The sequence below is a fragment of the Pogona vitticeps genome, chromosome 2, assembly GCF_051106095.1.
Source record: "Pogona vitticeps strain Pit_001003342236 chromosome 2, PviZW2.1, whole genome shotgun sequence".
In the NCBI taxonomy this organism is placed as follows: Eukaryota; Metazoa; Chordata; class Lepidosauria; order Squamata; family Agamidae; genus Pogona; species Pogona vitticeps.
The window spans coordinates 55,614,253-55,637,840 of NC_135784.1; the positions used below are offsets into that span (position 1 = coordinate 55,614,253).

General features: G+C 41.0%; 1 protein-coding gene across 5 annotated transcripts in view; it reads right to left on the reverse strand.

The window, feature by feature from the left end:
• Positions 1–9,879: 9,879 nt before the first annotated feature.
• Positions 9,880–23,588, reverse strand: part of LOC110077875 (protein SSUH2 homolog) — a 41,752-nt gene continuing 28,043 nt past the window's right edge. For all 5 annotated transcript variants that reach the window (XM_020791425.3, XM_072989466.2, XM_072989464.2 and 2 more), the window contains 5 exons: positions 22,933–23,021; positions 17,422–17,514; positions 16,430–16,535; positions 15,435–15,548; positions 9,880–12,626 (listed from right to left, as the gene is read on the reverse strand). In XM_020791425.3, the coding sequence (XP_020647084.3) occupies positions 12,486–12,626; positions 15,435–15,548; positions 16,430–16,535; positions 17,422–17,514; positions 22,933–23,021 (543 nt within the window). In that variant the 3' untranslated portion in view covers positions 9,880–12,485. The remainder of the gene's footprint in view (positions 12,627–15,434; positions 15,549–16,429; positions 16,536–17,421; positions 17,515–22,932; positions 23,022–23,588) is intronic.

Genomic DNA, 23,588 nt, shown 5'->3' on the forward strand with positions numbered 1-23,588 from the left:
CACCACCTCTGCTGGCCAGGATTTCTGGGAGTTGAAGTCCAAGAACATCTGGAGGCCCAAGGTTGGGGACCACTGCTCTAAGCCTCAGAAGTGTGTAGCATAAGCCCCTTGTACAAGCCTGACCGTAAAAGAAAACATTTGCATACTCTTAAAGCACTTAAGCATGGGCTTTGTGTTTCCTCAGAACATGCAACACCTCTGCAAGGTAGGACCACTCTTAAAAGCAAGTTAGTGACCTATTCCAACCCACTCGATTTAAGTGTATCCTTGCTCTTCAAGGGACTAGTCCTCAGTTGAGTTTATAATTATTTTTATTAAGAAAATATAGATTCACATAAAAACAGTTGTTTGCAAAAGCATTAGCATAAACATATCCAAAAGAATACAATGGTTAAATAAAGCTGCTATTTCTTATTAAAATAAGAAACATTAGAAACTAAGCTAAGTAATCATTGTAGCTTCTAAAGTGGGCTATCTCCCCTTCTCCTTCTGGTTTTAAAAAGACAAACCCATTTTCCTTGCTACATTCTGTAAGCATTCTGTCCCATAACACAATCCATCCGATACTCGATTCTCGAACACATCCCATCATCCATCTTTTCTTACATCTCTAAGACCTCCTACTTTTGACACTCAATAGCTGTAAACCAATTAACTTCAAAGAGGTTTAACATGACTCTCCAACCAGAATTCTCATAAAGTTCAGGTACATTATCTCACGACCAACTAAGATGGTGTGAGTGTTTGGGGCTTCACAGGCCTCTTCATCCTTGCCTTGTCATCGCAGTTCTCTCTGTACCAGGGAGTCAGTGAATCTGAAAAACAGTCTCACGGTGTAACACATTCCAATGCCTTAAAATCATGTCACTTTGAATCCAACAGTCTCCATTTTCTCTGACTACATATCCCACTCTCCTTCAGATCATCACACCTGACACTGATAATTACATTGTATTATGACTGGCTATTGGGCTTGTGGAGGCTTATGCAGCTCCTGGGGTTTGGGCTTTTGTTCTTCCTCCTCCCAACCTCAAAGCAAGTTTGAGCAGTGCCTCTTTATCTTCAGCTGCAAAAAAGTAGGCTTGGCCAAGTCAGTGCCATGGCATTGCCAAGTACGCACGAGACCCTTACATATTATTTGGTTCAGCCTGTTGGGTGTGGAAAGCCTGTGGAAAGCCTGTGGCTGTGATTCAAGATTTGAGTTGAGTAAGAGTGCGAGAGCCAGAGAGGAAGGAAGAAGTTTTGTTGTGGTATATAGAAAGGATGAGCACAATGTTCCCTCCAATACTGTGGAGAAAATTAATAGACATTTCCTTAAGGAATCATTGTTGTGCAAGTGTCCAAACCGCCCTGAAATAGTTCCATCCTCAGTTTTAGACTGCAATATTTTAAATGGAAATGCTATAGCTTGCCCTTGTTCTCTTTTTCTACCTTCCTCATTGATACAGAAGATTTTTAAATTTCTGTCTGTTGTTGTTTAGTCATTAAGTTGTGTCCGACTCTTTGTGACCCCATGGACCAGAGCACGCCTCCCGGAATTAGGTCAAATTCATGTTGGTAGCTTCGGTGACATTGTCCAACCATCTTGTCCTCTGTCGTCCCCTTCTTTTCTCGCCTTCACACTTTCCCAACATCAGGGTCTTTTCCAGGGAGTTTTTCCTTCTCATGAGATGGCCAAAGTATTGGAGCCTCAGCTTCAGGATCTCTCCTTCCAGTGAACACTCAGGGGTGATTTCCTTCAGAATGGATAGGTTTGTTCTCCTTGCAGTCCAGGGGACTCCCAAGAGCCTCCTCCAGCACCACAATTCAAAAGCATCAATTCTTCAGCAGCCAACCTGGTCCAGCAATCACTTCCATACATTGCTACTGGAAAAACCATAGCTTTGACTATGTGGCCCTTTGTTGGCAAGGTGATGTCTCTGCTTTTTAAGATGCTGTCAAAGTTTGTCATCACTTTCCTCCCAAGAAGCAGGCGTCTTTTAGTTTTGTGGCTGCTGTCACCATTTACAGTGATAATGGAGCCCAAGAAGGTAAAATCTGTCACTGCCTCCATATCTTCCCCTTCTATTTGCCAGGAAAAAAATTCTGCCCGGTGTTGCTCTAATACTATTTGCCAATATTAATTGCTAACTGCTCTCTTGTCTTTGCTATCCAGCAAAATGAGCAACATAGTTATGGCCTTGTAAAGTCAAAGCCTCATAAAACTCAAGGACTCGTATAGGTAAGCATACTTCACATATTTGAAAATGGATAGGTTACTGTTAAACTAGATTTACAGGGGAAAACCCTGCTTTCTTACCACAAATACTTTCTAACTATGTAAATTAGGCAAATATGTCAAATATCTTGTGTAACTGGTCAATAAGATGTACATGTTTTGGTAGTTTTTAAGATCCACATTCTAATTGGTGGTCCTAAAAAATTTCACTTGTTACTGGTAAGAACAAAGTATAAAAGTTTGTTTGCTCCCCCATAAGGCAGTACTTCCTGAGTACTCTTGAAGACTCTTTTTGTCTCTGTACTGGCAGATGTACCTGTTCACCAGTGAATAAACTATTGTGTTTATGTTCTCTGCTCCTTGCTGCTGTTCCTAAGTCTTCACTAGAGAAAAAAACTGTGGGTGAATTTCTCCAAAACACTCATCAAAATATTGAGCCTCAGGTTTGCTTTTACCCCAATACAACTGGGTTTGCTCAATGAAGGGTTCAGCTTCTGAATCATATAATAATTAGCTAGCTCCTTCCTTCAAAAATGTGTTCATCCATACAATCACATCAAAACACATTCTACCCTATTTTGAATATTCCAATCTAATTGAAGCCTATGCTGGCCTTTGTGGATATATGTCTGCCTTTCTTCTAAAACAGTTGTTAATATTGTCCAGTTATGTATATCAATGAGTGTTGGTGGTCATTTTCTGTTTCTTTTTTTCTTTTTCTTTTTTGACCCCCCCCCCCCATTTTTTTAAAGATCTTGAGACCTTCAATGCCAAGGCAGTCAAATGGTAGTTGCCATTGCCTGTATTGGTGAATCATTCACCAAAGACGTTCAGCTGTCTCACTTGCTTAGCCAAGGATAATGTCTGCTTTTGAAGGTGTAAACACTATAACTTTAATGAATTAATGACCTTCAAAAACTCATAACATCAATGTAGTCCTAACTTTTCTTTATCATAGAAAAGTGAAGTTGGAAGGGACCTACAAGGCCACCATGTCCAACCCCTTGCTCAACAGAAAAATACAATCAAAGCATATTTGCCAGGTGATTATCTACGTTTTTCTTGAATGCCTCCAGTGTTCGAGCACTCAATAACTCCCGAGGTAACTGGTTCCACTGTCATACTGCTCTAACAGTTAGGAAGTTTTTCCTGATATTCAACCAAAATCTGGCTTCCTTTAACTTGAGCCCATTGTTGCGGGTCCTGCCCGCTGGAATGATCAAGAACAGATCTTGCCCCTCCTCTGTATGACAGCCTTTCAAATATTTGAAAAGCATCATCATATCATCCCTTAGTCTTCTTTTCTCAAGGCTAAAAATGTCCAGATGGCTGGTTTCCACCCTTCAGATCATCCTTGTCACCCTACTCTGAACTTGTTCCAGTTTGTTAGTATCCTTCTTGAAGTGTGGTGTCCAGAACATATAAAGAGAGTTCAGGCTTGGTTTGATTGAGGACTTACTTATTTGAAATATAAAAATATTTAACAGTTTTGATTTCTTCATTTAAAATTGTGCATATCTTCTGTAGCCAGTTGTTCTTAACATTCACCTGTATTCCTGCTTTTGTACTTTCTTCTTTCACCTACATCGGTGGTAGCTTCAAGTTGTTTCTGCTTACAATGCTTAAAATTTTTACTTCAGATTTTGTAGCCAGTGGCTACCATTCAATTTCATTAAATTCTAAGAATAAATATTACTATTTATATACCAGTATAGTGATAAAATAAATATGGCATTGATTTAAAGAATATACCTCAGGACTTTGAAGCTTTGAATTAAGAGCATAAATAAAGAAATGTTCCCATTCAATGTGTGTGCAGCTAATAACCAAATCTGAAAGATTATTTCCCAGCCACAACTTGTTCTAGCTCTTCCAAGATGTTTTTACAGTAAGGCATTTTCCTCTTCTGTTTTTTCAAATTGTTGTGCCATTTCAAACAAGATAAAAACTTAATAATTTTGTTTTGTCAGTGGAATTCCAGCCAGTAAAGAAGTGAGCATGGACATTTACTGTTGCACACCAAGTTGTATGACTTGAGATCTAAATGCTTACACTAACTTCTAATTGCCAGAAATTTTCTTTTGAGATGTATGTGAATTGCATAAAAACACAATGGTCATGGATTTACAATATCTATATGAGCTGATAGTTTCTTTGTTTAAAAATCACTTTTGCAACTATAGTTTTAAACTATGCCTTTGTAATATTTAGAGAAATGTTATGTCAAATACCAGTTGTATATAAGGAGCCCAAGTAGTATAGAATCTTCATCGCTGTTTATTATACTGTTCCTTGTATTCTAAAACAAGGGTCAGATTGATTCTTACGCTATTGAGTGGTACATAAAGCTAAAATTACATGGCTAGTATCTGATTTTTTAAAATTTTGTGATAGAACACTCAAATTTTGCAATGCCTGCTCAAAAACTGGAGAAGAGCTTTTTAAAATATAAATTGAAATGATTCAATTTGGTCTTAATAAATTAAATTAATTTGCTGTTTTTATAGACAAATACTGTATATATGTATTGCCTAGTTATGATATCTTCTCAACAGTTTCCAACCAGTTGCAGGATACAGTCTCTTAACACCCTTGAGGCAACCTGGGAATAACGGAATATAATTGGGATGGTACAAAAGTAGGGAATGAATGTAGTCTATAGTGGAGAACCTTCTTGGAAAAGCTACTTTATAAAAATATTGCTCCCAGAATTCCTTAGTTTTGGAAGCCACAAAACCTCCAGCTACCAAACATTAGCTATCCAGTGTAGGTCCACACCAGTGGTTCACAATCTTGGGGCCCCAGATATTCTTGGACTACAGGTCCCAGAAATCCTGGCCAGCACAGCTAGTGGTGAAGGCTTCTGGAAGTTTTAACCAAGAGCATATGAGGAACCAAAATTGGGGATACTCCCAGAACACTCCATTGTGGATGTGGGGGGGGGAGTTTCTTGGACTCTAGAACAGCCCACCGAGGATGAATAGGAAAAAGTTATTTTTTTAGTTAATAAAACCTAGAAACTCTCATCCAGCATGGATGGGGAAGTTATATCTGGGGTTTTCAGAACAAACCCTACTAGGTTGCTTATTCTGGGAATTGTAATCAAGAAAACAGCTTTTCTTATATTTACCCAGATCACAGGCTGCAAGGAACTGGTACAAGTGAGTCAGTTCTCTAAGCAATGTGACTGTCCAACTCTTTGTTAGATCCCTGGGGGAAAATACGTTAATATTTGATATAATATTCATGAGACTCCACTTGTCCAGACAGGATGGAAGTGCTGTTAGTGGATGCTTCACCAGACAGGCTGGAGGGGCATTTTTCTGCCCTGAATGGGGTTACACTCTTCCTAAGGGACAGGGTCTGCAGCCTGGGGGTGCTCCTGGACCCCAGTCTAACTCTGGAAGCCGAGGTGGGCTCAGTGGCTGCGGAAATTGTACCAGCTACAGCCCTACCTGGATGAGCGGAGTCTCATGACAGTTACACATGCACTGGTAACATCTCGTATAGATTATTGCAATGCGCTCTACGTGGGGCTGCCTTTGAAGACGGTCTGGTGACTGCAACTGGTCCAAAATCGAGCTGCGCGGCTGGTGAGTGGTGGGGCCGCTAGAGAACACATCAAGCTGATTCTGTTTAATTTACATTGGTTACTAGTTGCTGCCCGGGGCCAATTCAAAGTGCTTGTTTGAACATATAAAGCCCTAAACGGCTTGGGACCTGGATACTTGAAGGACCGCCTCCTTCCATATGAGCCTACCCAGCAGTTAAGATCTAGCCAGGGGGCCCTTTTGAAAGAGCCATCCCCCAAGGAGGTAAGAGGTATGGCTTGTAGGAAAAGGGCCTTTTAGATCTCAAAGCATGGCAGTTTGGGGTCCCATAGAAGTGGACATTTCCTTACATTGAAGCAGATATTTCTTGTTTTCTTATATAGAACCAGCTATAAATATTGTAAATTCCATTAGCAAGATTTTAAAAGGAAAAGGAGCAAAAACAAAGACAAAATAATATGATATTTCAAAGACTTAATAGATATATTTCAGTGTGAGCTTTTGTGATCAAATCAATTTCTTCAGACCCACAAAGTATAAATACTGTCTTCTATATCTATGCTCAGGTAATTCCCAGTGTGATATGGTAGGTGGAGTTCACTAGTAGTCTGGTGAACAGGATTCGAATCCCCACTCAGCCATGGAAACTCACTGGGGGAAGAGAACTGGTATAACCTCTCTAACTTACCTTGAAAACCCTATTAGGGTTGCTATAAGTGGATTCCAACTTGACGGCACACAACATACACACACACACATCCACCTATAATTGTAAGAATCATGGTCAGGTACAGGAATGGGACTTTTAGCTATTAATTATATAGAGTTCACAGCTGGAATAAGCTTCGTTGAAGATGGAGGCCACAGCCAGAATAAGCTGCATTGTCAGGTGGATTTATATGTTATGAGAATGCTAAAAGTTGTTTTTGGGACAGAAGCCTGTGTCTGTCAAGGGAAACAATTATTTTACACCCATAAGCTATTATAGAAAGCTAGGGCTATTCTCATCTCCCTTTCCTGCTTTAATTTCACCAACATGTTGAGACAGACTAACATCTTTACCTCTCTGGAAATTGCTAAATTCAATTGTATGTCATGTAGTAGTTTTGGAAGACAACTTCAGGTTGCATTTTACTTGGCCGTCTCCTTATAATTTTCTAGCAGTATTACCTGTCCTCTCAGTTTCACTCTCCTTTAAAACTGTGACGAGGCACTTACACTCACACCCTTAAATATCTATTCAGTCGTCCACGCAAACAGAGTGAAACTAAATGCCTGTTACTTTGTGATAACATTGTTATTGACTGCTGAGAGGGAACAACATTTTGTAATCTTTAATACTGGCGAGGGGAAACACTATGGTCACACAATAAGATAATATGGTACAGTATAAATAATAATAACCAGTGAAATGTATTTCTTGAAAACAGCAAGTTCAGATTTTTATCAAAACAGGATCCCAGTGGTGATAACAGATAAATATGGCTTACTATAGTATGTGGTCTGCTATAAGCAAGTACTGGTTCTAGAGAAGTATTAGCACAAGTACTGACATGAGGGAAAGATACGGGGGAGGTAAGGGGAATAGTATTTATATAAGCTGCGGTGGAATGGAGGGGTCAGAGAAGGCTGCTTTGACTGGTCCACTTGTGTGCACCTAAATCTGTATCTGACCTATGGAACAAGATTTAGTGGTTAAAACCTTGAAACCCACCCCACCCCCGATTTATATCAGAATTAGTATCAGGCAGTTTTAATGATACTACATATGGCAAGCAGAGTTGTTTACATCTCTTTCTACCGTTCATAACTGTGTCCTGCCAGTTACATAAGGCAGTCCAGACAACAAAGTCTTGGTACAGCTACTATTGTTACTGATCTGCTGATGTGTTGGCATCCATCCACTACTCCTTTCTGCCTAGTGCTTTTTAGTACACCTCCTATGCAGGCACATATTTAATGACACAAAGTCACATGGTCTCACAGCCCAGTCCTATGCATGTACACTCCTAAAGTCTTAAAGTGTTCTGTGAATCTGACTTCTGTCCTACAAAAGCTGTAGGCAGGGCTGGAGCTACCACTAGGCGAACGAGGAGACCACCTAGAGTGCAGACCTGAGAAGGGCGCAAAACTGACCTCAGAGGGTTGCAGAAGTGACCTCAAGGGTGCAGAATTGACCTGAGAGAGGCACAGTTTTATACAGACTAGTTTCTTGAAAAAATGCAACTGAAAATTTATATTTTAAAATTTTAAGGTAAATACCACAACAGTGCTATGGAATATAATTATTTATAAAATCATATAATTATTTTTCTATATACTGTAACCCAGGGGTCATTTCATAGAAAAAGGGCTGCTGGTACTCATTAGCATAACTCATTTGCATATATCACCCCTGGCATCAATGGAAGTAAGCAAAAAACCACTGGGTATGTAAAAATAAATAAATAAGCACTTTCAGAGTTCCGAGTACCCATACCCTTGAGTCCTCCCCCCCCGTGATCCCTGCTGCAACCCCTATTTCTTACAAATGCCCCATTAACACCAGCCACTGTGATCTACTTCCTGGGGTTATAAGTCATCAGACAGGGCTAATGGACAGACAGCAGTGGGGGAGAAAATTTTGGTGAAGATCCTGCAGCTTCCCTCTCTCACTTAGTGTTTGGTCTCTTTTAAGCTACGTTCCCCCAGTTATAACTGGAGACAGACTTATAGTTTGGAAGGAGCTCCACCAATGTTCCGTCTAAGCCAAGTCAGTTTGTGAGCAGAAATTTTACTTTATGACCTCTGACCTGGAAGATCTACTAATCTCTTCCTCATGCGTCCTCCTAAAAAATATACTGAAATAATTTGGAAAAAATCATTGATGCACAATGGAAACAAAGATACTGATGCTGAAGATCTGTGCTGTGAACTTATAGCAATAGCTCGAAGACTTACAAAGTCTATGCAACCACAAGAAGTACTTCTCTTCATAGTGCAACAAAAACTCCTGGATAGTGTGCCTAATGTTTCTGTTGCTCTAAGGATCCTTTCAGTGTCAGTGGCTAGTGGTGAACGCAGTTTCTCAGAGCATATAAAAACATATTTACACCCAACAATGCTGCAAAGTAGATTAGTTGGTTTGGCAACTATATCAGTTGAACATGCCAAAGCATCAGCCATTGACCTGAAGGAATCAGTGACAAAATTTGCAAAAGAAAAGGCTTGCAAAATGAGATTTTGTTGTGGCAAAAAATAGAAACATTTAAGAGAAATTACAGTTCATAGAATTATTCAAAAGGATTTGTGTGCTAAAACTGTTTTGTATTTGAGAAAGAAAATTGAAGTTTGTTCTAGTACCGTATTTGCCAGAGTATAATACGACTAGGCATATAAGAGGACCCCCCAACATTTCCAGGCTCTGCTGCGGTGCCGGCACCGGCTGCCCGGGGCTCTGCCCGGGCCCGCCCTGGAAGTTCATGACCAGTGACAAGGCCCGAGGAGGGCAAGGAGGAGGGGAAGCAGCCGGGAGGATGGCGGCAGCGGAGGAGGAGGAGGAGGAGGAGGAGGAGGAGGGGAAGTGGCTCTCCGGCGGCGGGCAGGTGGGAGGGCAGCTGGTTCAGTGGCATGGGGTGGTGGGCAGCCCGGCGGTGGGCTCTGGCCACTCAGGCATGGCTGGCTCTGCTTCCCTCCCTCCATCTGGACTGACCGCCTGCCTGCCTGCCTTCCTCCCCAGCCGGCGCGGCCCCGTATCACCCACTCAACGGCGGCGGCAGCTCCTTCAAGAAAATCTGCCCACCGCCCTCCTGGCCCAAATGAAGTGCATCTGGTGTATAAGATGAACCTCCCCACTTGGAGGCATGTTTTTCAGGGCAAAAAAGTCAATCTTATATGCCGGAAAATACGGTACTTGTTCTCTCAATTTTTAAAAATAAAATTTTCACAGTTTCAACTTTTGTAGTTTTGTGTTTTTTCTACAATTTGCCTCTTTTTGAAAATTTGTTGGGGAGGCACAAGTAGTTAGTCTTGCCTAGGGTACAAAAAAGCCCAGCACTGGCCCTGGCTGTAGGATCTGGACCACTGCTCTACATTGACTCTTAGGCTATTAGTAATGTCCCAGTACAGAAATTAAGCAAGTAAGGCACTTTTATTTTTGACAATAATTTATATATCTCCATTCTACAGAAACTCAGTGTAAAGCAGCTCACAATTTCAACATAAAAGTTGCAAAACAACCAATAAAACACTCAGTAAAATTCTTAAAATAGCAGCAGTTTGACCATTATAAAAAAGGTGTTATAGCACGCTGAAATAAAGTAGTCTCCACTTGGCCACAACCTCTTTAGGGCTTGATGCTTCTCCCTGGAAAAAACTATGAATTGGGATACATATGAAACCCTTCTGTAGAACCCTTCTGGCACAAGCAAGATGCATGGAATAAGGAGAGCAGAGAGTTCTCCAGTAATTTCATAGGGAATAAATATGTCATTCTAGAGATAGCCTTGTTTTAGGTGATATGGGCCATGCAATCCTCTTGCAGGTGGGAAGATTCAAAGGCTGTGGAATGCCTGCTCAAGGGACACGAAAGTGTGTCTAGGGACAAGGAAGATCCTGAGTAAAAGGGGAAAGTGGCTTGTAGCCCTCCATCTGTCATTCAGCTGTAACTACCATCAGCATGGGAGAACATAGCCAACAGTGGGGGTCGTGAGAGCTGCAATCCAAAGGCTATGGGAAGTCATCATTTGCCAACCTCAGTCTAAATGTTTTCCCCAATCTTCCCATGACATATTTCCCAATACATCCCTTTTTCATCCTAATGGCACTGGAGAACCTGTGTCAGAAAGGCAACACCCTCAGTGGTGTCTCTCTAACAGCGATTCTACCAATGCCATTAGACAAGAGTACTAAAGAATATAAAGCTAGACCTTCCTCTCTGAGGGCAGATCTCTTCTCTTCCCTCAGCGGTGAATACTCCATCTATCCTACTGCCTTGAAAACTTCAGGCTGCAGACTACTATCCTTTTCCCATCATTTAGTTTCATATCATGGTGAGGAAATCTTCATGTCACAAATTTCGGCACAGTATAATGCTTTTAGCTGTACTGGAACAAGGCCTAGACATAAATGGTTGACAAATTCAGCTAGTAATGGTAAAACCATTAAGATGAGGGTCAGAGTACAAGATATATATATATACCAGCTTTCAGTTCATGGAGAACAGAATTTCTTTTTAAATATATAACAACCTACTCCTCAGCTAAGATCTTCTGCACTGGTCCATGTTGCCACCAACTGACATTCATTAACTGTCTTGACACAGCTCTGCTTGTTGTCTACTGGTTTTGAAGCACAGGATCAGGCAACATGAATCATCCATTCATCATTCAATTGTAATGTAATTTTGGGGCTTGCTTTTCTTTAAGGAGTTTACTTTGGTACATTTGGTACTGTTCCCTTCATTCTCACAATAGCTTTAGGAGGTAGGGTAGACTGAGAGACCTAAAGCCACCCAGTGTGCTTCATAACTGAGTGGGACTTTAGCTAAATTCTAGCCATCCATCACACATTAAGATGGGGTACAAAAACCAATTATTTGGAGATTTCTCCCTCTTATTTTCTTACTGCACAGTATTCCGAGAAATGTGCCTCCATGTGATTATATGAATCTATTGGTCCATGGAGTCACTGAGAGTCGGACATGACTAAACGACTAAACAACGAAGATTTCTACATGATGCTTTTACTGAAGAAAAAAACAAACAGAAAGTGCTAAACCTTCCACAAGGTGGGACATATCTCACCACAAGCTGTGTATTCCCCAAAACAGTTTAACTTTGTAGAAACTCATCCAGAAGACTAAATTATTTCATTAAGTGATACAGATTTTTTTTTAATAGGAAAAAAAAGTTTGGCTGAGTTATGTAACAGATGCAAACTGTCTTATTAATTTTGTTTGAAGGCAATTGTCAGGCCCTTTTTCTTTCATCTCAAGAAATGTGCCATCTTCCACAAAAAGCTTGTGCCGGACACAACTTGTTTATCTTTCAGGTCTTCATTTTTCATGTTACTTGGGCAACTGGTCATAAGAGCTGGTGGCAGACAGAGCGACCAGCTTCTAGATCCAGGTTACTGAAGCAGGTTAGGATTAGGCAAGGGTGCCCCACCTGCTGGCCTCCAGAGGAAGCTGCCTCTTTTAGCAATCCCACTTCTGCCCAAGAAAAGCTTTGTGAACAGCAAGCCACAGTTGGTCTTATTGCTGCCAATAACAGCTGATGTCTAGTGTTGCAGGAGGGAGGATGAGCAGTCTTAAACCCTCTCATCCCAAAGGTCCTCTGTGCCCTAGAGGAAAGAAGCTTCCTCACCCACAGCTGAAGCTGTCCTGGAACATTTTTTTATTATAATCATATGAGGCTCCCCTGGCTGAAGAAAATAGAGAGAAGACCTATCAGAGCTTCGGATGAAGTCATGGATTGGCTGCAAATACGTAAACAATCAAAGAAAACAACATCTAAATATTTCAATTGACTCTTCCATGGAATCATGTACTGCACAGTATCTCAAGACATATCAGAGCAAACAGATGCCTGAAAAAGACCATGTCCATCATTAGCCATGTCTGCTAAATCATGTCACCCTGAGAACAACATCTTTAGCCATGGAGGAATCCCACGAAGAACAACTAATTAAAGTCGTTCTGTTGCCTGGCAGCTGAATGTTGCAGAAACTGTCCTGTATCACATGATGGAGCAGCAGAACTTTGCTGGGTAATCCTTGGTGTACACCTTATTCTCTTTGCCAAAAACATAGAAGGAACGCAATTTCCCTTTCCATTCATATTCGGCCTTTGTGAGCGGCACCAACTCGATTGTTTGTTTCTGAAATACAACAAGAAGATATATATTGTAAATTGGATGTGGGAGTTACTCTGAATTCCCTTTCGAGCATCCTAGTGTAGACACAGTCCAAATTCAGGAAATGCAATCCTGCTCAGCTGCAGGGGGCTGCAGGAGGGAAGACTGGCTTGGCGATATTAATTACAAAGGATTTAGAATGAGTAATTGGTTTGTCCTTTCTTCCCTATGGAATGCCATTTGGTCAGATCCTGCCAATACATCCACGATGTCTGGTTGATAACTGAATAGCTGCTGTTTTTATGAATGGATTTATGAATGGATTATCAGCTGCTGTTTTTATGAATGGATTGGGAAAGCAGAAGGATAACTCCAGGCAAGAGATGGCAGAGGAAGCAATCTACACTGTAGGGCAATTTTGGAAGAACTCTAAGTTTTCAGCAATGTTGAGATAGATCAAATGAAAATCTATGTTGATAATTCTATAAAGGCAAGTTGCATTTTGGAGACGTCACCAACCAGAAAATTAGATGGCACATGAATACAATGTATGTTGTTTACCTTTCGCACAACTCTGTTTCTTCTTAGGGGTTTGTATATCCTGTCTTTCAAAACAAACCCTCAAGACTAACATACAGTTTGGTGGTGATATATCAGCTGAAATCCTGTTGCTTAGCATAGTAAGTCACAATTAGAGTAGGACCAGTGGCTCCATGGGCATTTGGTGAGTCCTTTTTAAGTCCCATTGATTCAATGGGCCACTCTAGTTGTGACTTACTACACTAAACATCAGGATTTCAGCCATTGTTATTATGATTTATTTGGTTGGCATGCAAAAGAGATAAGACGTTCCCAGTAGTGACTCCCAAAATACAGAATTCCTTTCCACTTGTTTTCATCCCTTTAATACAGGTAATAAGATAGACCTTAAAGCCCTTCATCTTCAATGCTGCCTTTAAATGAGCACAGTAGCCTTAGCTTATATGTTCACACCAGTTTACACTGTCTTTTTCAGATGTAGATAATATAGCTTTCTGTAACATCACACTTTCTTTTGTAACTTACTTTGAAATAAATACAGGAAAATGCTTACTCACTGTGCTTCAAATATAGGTCAATAACCTTTGTAAGGTGAAAGAAGAAAATACGTGGTATCATCTGTGCTAGACCAGAGATGATTTATCTGATGCTTTTAGCACCTGAATGTAGCTAGCAATGTAAGCTCAGTGCAGCTCACCAAGCCATTCATTGTGACCTGATTACACCCTTGTTGATTTTGTAGTACCCAGCCAGTAGTATTTATTGACCCCTTTGATGGTTCTCATCTGGGGCTGGTGGACTAAGCTCAGCTTTGTGGAACGTCATTTGTAAAATGCTACTATAGCAAAATAATCAAAATCCTCCAGAAAGCATTTCTGGAGAATAATTATGGTATTGCCCATGTTTATTGTCCACACCCAACAATGATCATCCTTCAACAACAACAATCATCTGTATTTATTGAGAAGATCCGTTATTAAGGCATATAATGACGAAGAATGATATTACATTTCCAACCAGCCTATAGCTCAAGTACTAATGAGTACTCTTGTAGATTTAGAGTTATTGTTTGTTAAGTTAATAACCTTTCTGACGTGCATAATTGGAGTCAATCTCAAAAACATATTCGATTAAACAATTATTTCCCTTTGTTTCATAACATCTGCCTAGTAATTCTCACTAGTCTGTTCCTTTCTCTTACCCTTTTGCCTTCTAAAGACAGAGTTAAAAAGTCAAACCCCAAAAGCATGTACAATTCATTTTAATGACATTTTAATTTCTCCCCTTAAAAGTCTTAGGTCCTGCATAGGAAAAATGTTGGGTACTTTGATATTTCTCAGCGTATATGTCTTATGGAAGTTACTTCAAATTCCTTTAAACATTCTGTCTCCTTAAATTGGAATACTCCCCTTCTATACAAAATTCCACCTTTTTTTCCTGAAATATTGCCATTTAGTTAACTAGGGCAATCTCTATTCTACATCTTTAAAATAGTTTGCGAAGTATAAAGCTAGGAAAATAAGTGAACACTTGTTGTTGGCAATCCCCAAATTATAAAAGGTGCTATCAGCAGCTCCCCCTTTCTTTCTTTTTTAAAAATAGAAATTTAAAGGTACTTAGCACAAAGCTAAGCATCTATTTATGTGTACTGTAGCAGTCATAACTCTTTCCTATATTATGTCCGATATTTTGTCTAGTCTAACAAAGGGAAAAAATAGTTATAGCTCTTTGTTGAATTCTTATTATATTTAATAGAAAGCATGGATATTTGGATTTCAGAATATAAGTTTGGATCCATGCAGTCTAGGGCAGCTTTACCACCTATCCAAGTCACTGCATGGTATTCATCGTGGCCAGAAAAATCAATCCAAGTCAAACCATGATATTTTCTGAATTTCCAAACTAGGGCGCAGATGGAATATTGTGGTTGTTACACAACTGTACTAGAACCAGACTGGAAATAGACCATTTCCCAACTAAATGTTGCCTGTAAACCCAATCTTCTTCTGGAGGTGCAGACTTTTCATCTGTGGTTGCTTTCTCCATACAGACTGTACAGTGGAAGAAGTGGACGGGGATTACGCAGGGATTATGTGGGCAATAAAACTAATAAAACTAGATTGTAAGACATCCTGCATATGACAAGAATATATATGCAAAATCTGATTGACAAGCTGGAGTTCTCTACAACACACTTATCGAAATTTCCATTTTAAAAAATTGTATAAAAGAGACAATACACAAAGCATAATCCTTATTTTTAAGCCTCTGTCTACTTCATTCTGTACCTACCTGCATCAATATGTGATGTATATTTCCTGAGGCAAACTGCATTTTGTGTTGTTCGATACATGCTAGTGAATAGTCTTCAATGGACAGCTCTGGAAAGTCAACAATAGGAAACACCTGGAACACATATACAGAAATCAATAGAGATCTGTTGGTAATATATTTCTAAATACTCCAGGCTAATCAAGAAGTAATACGTAGCATCACTGGTTTCAGGTGACTGTAGAGAAGGTTGGACAAGCTTCCTGTGCCATTAATATTTGTATAGAAGAGTTCATGTTGGCAGGTGTACCTTCTCCTGCCATATTGTGTCATGGGCAAGGAGTTTCAGGATAACTTGGCCTCTTCAGCTGTGGCAGGAAACCTTTGGGATGGTAGACAAAGTGCCAACTATCCTGCAGGATAGAGGACACCAGAGGGTGTGATCATTAACCTAACAATAGGACATGGCTAACATTTACTATTTTCCTAGCTAGAATAGGGATTAGATCCTTTTCTAACCATTACCTCAGTAAGGGAACCAGTTTGCTCACCCCTTTGCCTTCTGCGTATGGGGACCTGCACAAGGGAGTCAAGGTTTTAGATCTCCTGGCCACAAGTTCCCTTCTCTTTATATTCTTGAAGGCTTTCATGGCCGGGATCCAATGGTTGTTGTGAGTTTTCTGGGCTGTTGGCCGTGTTCTTAAGGTTTTTCTTCTTAAAGTTTCACCAGTCTCTGTGGCCGGCATCTTCAGAGGACAGGAGTCAGAACTGGAGTCTACAGAGCACAGACGAAGTTCTGACTCCTGTCCTCTGAAGATGCCAGCCACAGAGATTGGTGAAACGTTAGGAAGAAAAACCTTAAGAACACGGCCAAACAGCTCGGAAAAACCACAACAACCATCCCTTCCCTTTGTTCAAGAGTTCATGGCATATAAAATCCTAAATCATACATGCACACACATAAAAACACAAACATCAAAACAAAAGTACAAGCTATTTGGTCCTAAGTGTGTTACCGAGAGATTTTCATCACAAACTATTTCTTTCCCAGTTGCTTCATGTAAAAGGTAATTTGGAAGACCAGAATTCTTGTCCACCACATGTTCTAAAATATTGTTCTTCCTGTTGAAAAAGATAGAAATGGAGATTCTAAGGGATTTATTCTTAAATAAGAGCACAGAATCCCAGCATGAGATAGCAAGGAGAGTCTCTATTGACCTCGGTTGTTATATATTGGCTTCAACAGTTGTGTCACAAATATTAATACACTCAAGCAGGCTGAAATCTTGGAAGGAGCCTCTGAAGGTTGGATTCCTATCAGAGTGTGAAGATATCAGCAAAAATTGCACAAATTAGTAAGAATGTCTACCACTGTGATGGTAAAATACCTCCTGAGAATATTCAAAGAGAAATTGCATGCAGTCACTGATGTTTTTACACATGCAGCTGAAGATGTATATACAGCACTCCTGCAGGATGGTCTCTGAGAACGCACACCTTCTCCTGTGGCCAGTTCCACTATCTAAACATTCACAAGGAAGCCCAAATGTGCAGTCTCTGGAATCCTGGGTGATCCGGGCTCCCAACCCCAGTAGGCTGCCTCCTTTAGATATCAAGGGAAATGCGTAGGAGCAGCAGCAGCAGAAGAAGAAAGTGTGTGTCATCAGAGTAAACTGAAGACCCAGCTCTTTCAGGCAGGCCTTCCCTCCTGGCATTACTTAATTGCTCCCCCTGGTTTTTCCATCTTGGATTGTGTTTGCTTGTTTTAGTCTTTTTATTGATGTTTTTAATTTTATTGCTTTTTTTGGGACTGTAAACCGCCTAGAGTAGATTCATCTAAATGGGCAGTATGAAAGCCAAACAAACAAACAAACAAACAAACAAACAAACAAACAAATAAATAACAGGGCCAAAAATAGCATCCTCTGTCTATCCACACACTTCTTTGCCCTTTATGTCAACCTGTGGAAAACATCCATGACCTTCTTTCTTGGCCTTATCAACTTACCAAGTGATGGCAAGTTCTGTATGGAACAGCAAGGCACCACTCCCATTGCAACGGTAACACTTCAGCCATCCATTGCTGCGACAACTGAAGCAGCTGTAGAAGGAAATATCTTACATGAATATCCACATGTTTAGCCAGCCTAATCATCCACTCAGTGTATAAGAAGGCCTTTCATTGAAACAATAAATAAATGAGAACACTGGTTTTAATCATGCCCTGGATCTAAAGAAAGGACTGAAATTTTTAACAAAGCTTTGTAGCCTTACTGTGCCTTCTGTGAATGAGGGATATTGACATAGTTTACCCTCACAGCAGAGGCACACAAAGAGCGATACAAAGCCTAGGTCAGCATCTACTTGTAGATTTGTGCTTGGGTAAGGGAAGTCATTTAAGGTAGTGGTTCTTAAACTTGGGTTAAGCAGGTGTTTTTGGACTGCAACTCCCAGAAGCCTTCACCACCAGCTGTGCTGGCTGGGGTTTCTGGGAGTTGCAGTTCAAAAACACCTGAGTAACCAAAGATTAAGAACCACTGACTTAAGTCATAGCAGCCAACTGCTCAACAAGTAATTCTTCCAACCTTTCTGAGTGTTTTGAAGAAGAGGAATTTGTTATCATTTCTACCTGCTGAGGCATCTACATCATTCAGTTAGGGAGTCATCAGCTTCCTATTGGTAATTTACACTTGCTGAAGTGAAACTGCATATGTCTGAGCACCAGCTAGCCACTCATTTAGGCAATACTGGTTGCTTTCCTAGACATGCACCTAATCACGCAATCAGATTCACATCCAGGAATGCCACCAATTCCTCTTCTTCAAAACACTCAGAAAGGTTGGAAGAATTACTTTTCTGTCATGGAAACTATGAATAGATTAGGAATAAAAGTAACAGATATTCTGGGAGAATTTTCCATTTATCTGGACCCATTTCAACCAGTTTCTCTGCCAAGATCTATGACTGAGACTGCTTTGATCACCTTACACTGGGGACAAGGTAAGGGGAGTACAACCTTATTAGTTCTTCCAGACCTTTCAGTGTCATTGGATACCATTTGAGTATGGTGTCCTGTTGGATTCCTGCCAGGTTGGCTATTTGAGGCAGTTTATTACAGTGATTCCCAATCCTTCCTGTCAGGAAAGGTCATCCTGGGGGAGCAATGTTTGAAACCCTGGTCTTTGACCTGTGGAACTCCCTCAGGGCAGCATCTTTCCCCCTATATCCTTTCCCATCTATGGGAGAGGTCATACAGTGGTACCTCAACTTATGAACTTAATTCATATTGGAATTAAGTTCGTACGTCGAAAAGTTCGCAAGTCAAGTCAAACTTTCCCATTGTAATGCATTGAAAACCATTTAATCCATATCCGCTGTTTTCCGTTCATATGTCGAGGTGCCTTTCGCAGGTAGAAGCATTGGTTTCCATAGGAACTAATGCAAAGCTGGTTAATCCATACTCTACCACTAGGGGGTAAATTTTTAAAATTTTTTCTTCTTTTGCCCTAAGGTAAACTTAGATCAACCCCTTCATGGATTGCTGCCTTGTCTTGGCGAAAGGGCTTGAGCAACTCAGAGAAGCTATGGGCTATGCCGTGCAGGGCCACCCAAGATGTAGAGGTCATAGTGGAGAGTTCCGACTAAACGCAATCCACCTGGAGTAGGAACTGGCAATGCCACTCCAGTATCTTTGCCAAGAATGCCCCATGATCAGAAACAAAAGGCTAAAAGATATGATGCTGGAAGATGGGTCCCTCAGGTCGGAAGGCGTCCAACATACTACTGAGGAAATGCGGAGGACAAGTACAAGTAGCCCCAGAGCTAATGAAGTGGTTGGGCCAAAGCCGAAAGGACGCTCAGCTGTGGACGTGCCTGGAAGTGAAAGGAAAGTCCGATGCTGCAAAGAAAAATATTGCATAGGAACCTGGAATGTAAGATCTATGAACCTTGGGAAGCTGGAGGTGGTCAAACAGGAGATGGCAAGAATAAACATTGACATCCTGGGCGTCAGTGAACTAAAATGGACAGGAATGGGTGTATTCAAATCAGATGATTACCATGTCTACTATTGTGGGCACGAATCCCGTAGAAAGAATGGAGTAGCCCTCATAGTCAACAAAAGAGTGGGTAAAGCTGTAATGGGATACAATCTCAAAAATGATAGAATGATGTCAATACGAATCCAAGGCAGACCTTTCAACATCACAATAATTCAAGTTTATGCACCAACCTCCATTGCTGAGGAGACTGAAATTGAACAATTTTTTGAAGATTTACAACACTTTCTAGAACTGACCCCAAAGAAAGATGTTCTTCTCATTCTAGGGGACTGGAATGCCAAAGTAGGGAGTCAAGAGATAAAAGGAACAACAGGGAAGTTTGGCCTTGGAGTTCAAAATGAAGCAGGACAAAGGCTAATAGAGTTTTGCCAAGAGAACAAGCTGGTCATCATAAACACTCTCTTCCAACAACACAAGAGGCGACTCTACACATGGAAATCACCAGATGGGCAATATCGAAATCAGATTGATTATATTCTTTGCAGCCAAAGATGGAGAAGCTCTATACAGTCAGCAAAAACAAGACCTGGAGCTGATTGTGGCTCTGATCATCAGCTTCTTATAGCAAAATTCAAGCTTAAATTGAAGAGAGTAGGAGAAACCACTAGGCTAGTCAGGTATAATCTAAATCAAATCCCTTATGAATACACAATGGAAGTGAAGAACAGATTTAAGGAACTCGATTTGGTGGACAGAGTGCCTGAAGAACTTTGGACAGAGGCTCGTAACATTGTACAGGAGGCAGCAACAAAAACCATCCCAAAGAAAAGGAAATGCAAGAAAGCAAAGTGGCTGTCCAAGGAAGCCTTACAAATAGCAGAGAGGAGAAGGGAAACAAAATGCAGGGGAGATAGGGAAAGTTACAGAAAATTGAATTCAGACTTCCAAAGAATAGCAAGGAGAGACAAGAGAGCCAAGGATGGACATGATAAAGGACAAAAATGGAAGGGATCTCACAGAAGCAGAAGACATCAAGAAGAGGTGGCAACAATACACAGAGGAATTATATCAGAAAGATTTGGATATCCCGGACAACCCAGACAATGTAGTTGCTGACCTAGAGCCAGACATCCTGGAGAGTGAAGTCAAGTAGGCCTTGACTTCACTAACAACAAGGCCAGTGGAGGTGATGGCATTCCAGATGAACTATTTAAAATATTAAAAGATTATGCTGTTAAGGTGCTACATTCAATATGCCAGCAAGTTTGGAAAACTCAACAGTGGCCAGAGGACTGGAAAAGATCAGTCTACATCCCAATACCAAAGAAGGGAAGTGCGAAAGAATGCTCCAACTACTGCACAATTGCACTCATTTCACATGCTAGCAAGGTTATGCTCAAAATCCTACAAGGTAGGCTTCAGCAATATGTGGACCGAGAACTCCCAGATGTACAAGCGGGATTCCGAAGGGGCAGAGGAACTCGAGACCAAATTGCTAACATGCGTTGGATTATGGAGAAAGCCAGAGAGTTCCAGAAAAACATCTACTTCTGCTTCATTGATTACGCAAAAGCCTTTGACTGTGTGGACCACAGCAAACTATGGCAAGTCCTTAAAGAAATGGGTGTGCCTGACCACCTTATCCATCTCCTGAGAAACCTATATGTGGGACAGGAAGCAACAGTTAGAACTGGAAATGGAACAACTGATTGGTTCAAAATTGGGAAAGAAGTATGACAAGGCTGTATATTGTCTCCCTGCTTATTTAACTTATATGCAGAATACATCATGCGAAAGGCCGGACTGGAGGAATCCCAAGCTGGAATCAAGATTGCCGGAAGAAATATCAACAACCTCCGATATGCAGATGATACCACTCTGATGGCAGAAAGTGAGGAGGAACTAAAGAACCTTGTAATGAGGGTGAAAGAGGAGAGTGCAAAAAATGGTCTTAAACTCAACATCAAAAAAACTAAGATCATGGCCACTGGCCCCATCATATCCTGGCAAATAGAAGGGGAATATATGGAGGCAGTGACAGATTTTACCTTCTTGGGCTCCATAATCACTGCAGATGGAGACAGCAGCCACGAAATTAAAAGACGCCTTCTTCTTGGGAGGAAAGCAATGACAAACCTTGACAGTATCTTAAAAAGCAGAGAAATCACATTGCCAACAAAAGTCCAAATAGTCAAAGCTATGGTTTTTCCTGTTGTGATGTATGGAAGTGAGAGCTGGACCATAAAGCTGACCGCCGAAGAATTGATGCCTTTGAATTGTGGTGCTGGAGGAGGCTCTTGAGAGTCCCCTGGACTGCAAGGAGAACAAACCTGAGTGCTCACTGGAAGGACAGATCCTGAAGCTGAGGCTCCAGTACTTTGGCCATCTCATGAGAAGAGAGGACTCCCTGGAAAAGACCTTAATGTTGGGAAAGTGTGAAGGCAAGAGGAGAAGGGGACGACAGAGGATGAGATGGTTGGACAGTGTCACCGAAGCAACCAACATGAATCTGACCCAACTCTGGGAGGCAGTGGAAGACAGGAGGGCCTGGCGTGCTCTGGTCCATGGGGTCACGAAGAGTCGGACACGACTAAACGAAACGAAACTTAGGCCAAAAAAGGGCAGGAAAGGTGTTTTTTCTTTCCTTCTTTCTTTTCGGTTCGCAAGTCGAGGCTCCGTTTGCAAGTCGAAGCAAAATTTTGCAAACACAGCCGTTTGTAACTCAAATCGTTCGCAAGTAGAGACGTTCGCAAGTCGAGGTACCACTGTACAGAGTCATGGACTGAGGTGCCTCCAGCATGCTGATGACACACAGCTCTATTGCTTGGTGCCCAACATCACGGAAGTACTTGGGGCCTTGCTTTATTGGCCATTGCCTGAGCTGAATGAGAGTGAACAAACTAACTTGACAGAAGAGGGGCTAGTCATTAGAATATCAGATACTGAAACGAGGATTCAAGCTGTTTTATAACAGGTTGTGCTGTCCTTGACAGCTAAGTTTCATAGTCTGGGAGAAGTCTTTGTCTCTGCACTGTCCTTGGATTTGCAGGTGGAAGCAGTGGCAAGCAGTGCTTTTCTATAACTTTAGGTAGTGCATCAACCATTTGCTCAGTTGACCTGACTTAGCAACAGTGATCTATGTCTTAGTTACCTCACATTGTGACTACTGCACTGTACTGTACATGGGTCTACTCTGGTAGAGGTGCAACATGGGATAGCTTCATAAGACTAAAACATGTCTACCACTGTCCCTGACTGCTAGTTTGCAGCTGAGTATGTTTCTTTGTAAAGTTTTTAATGTTTTTAATCATTCAATATATTTTAATGACGATCATGTGTAATTGTTTTTAATGTATAGTGTATTGGGGTTTTTTTATTTAATTTGTTTAACACTGTGAGCCACCTTGAGTCCCCTCATGGGCAAAAATGTGGCCTATCAAAGAAATAAACATACAAACAAACACCTCTGTCCATCCTGGAAATAGGAATAAAGTTTTGGTTGGCAGTTATTCACTTACCGATTTTTTCCTGTACCTGCACACCAAGAGCAAATATTGGAATCTTCTAGTGTGTTGGTCCCAGTACCACCACAGGCTGAACATTTTTTCTGCATTTGAAGAAAGAACATGTAATCTAAATATTGACACACACAGACACAGACACAGACACACACACAGACACACACACAGACACAGACACACACACACACACTGCCAGTCTCGTGCTCTGCCTTCAGACGGTTGGGTAAAACAGCCTGTGATAGTGTTCACCAATACAACTCACAAATGCATTCTCCAAAATTCCAGCCAAACATCAAGACATTCTACTTGCCAGCATCCTCTCATGTTTCATTTTCTTCTCCAACACTTACTCTGTCTTCTATGGGTACAGAGCATGTTTGGTCCACATTCTGCTGGTGTGGTGTAGATTTTTTAAAAGAAGTTGTCTTTCTGTAAACCCTTTGGGTCATCTCATACATGCCCATACTTCCTTCTTTAACAATGGCTTGAGTTTACCATCAGAGGTAAAGATGATACTTTACTATATAGGTGTTTATAGTCAATTCTATCAAAAGCTGTGCCAATATAATATTATGGATCAGGACTAGAGATGAGCAGAAACGGCAGTTCAATGGTATGGTCCAGTCTGGTGCAGCACTCAAACAGGTATTCCG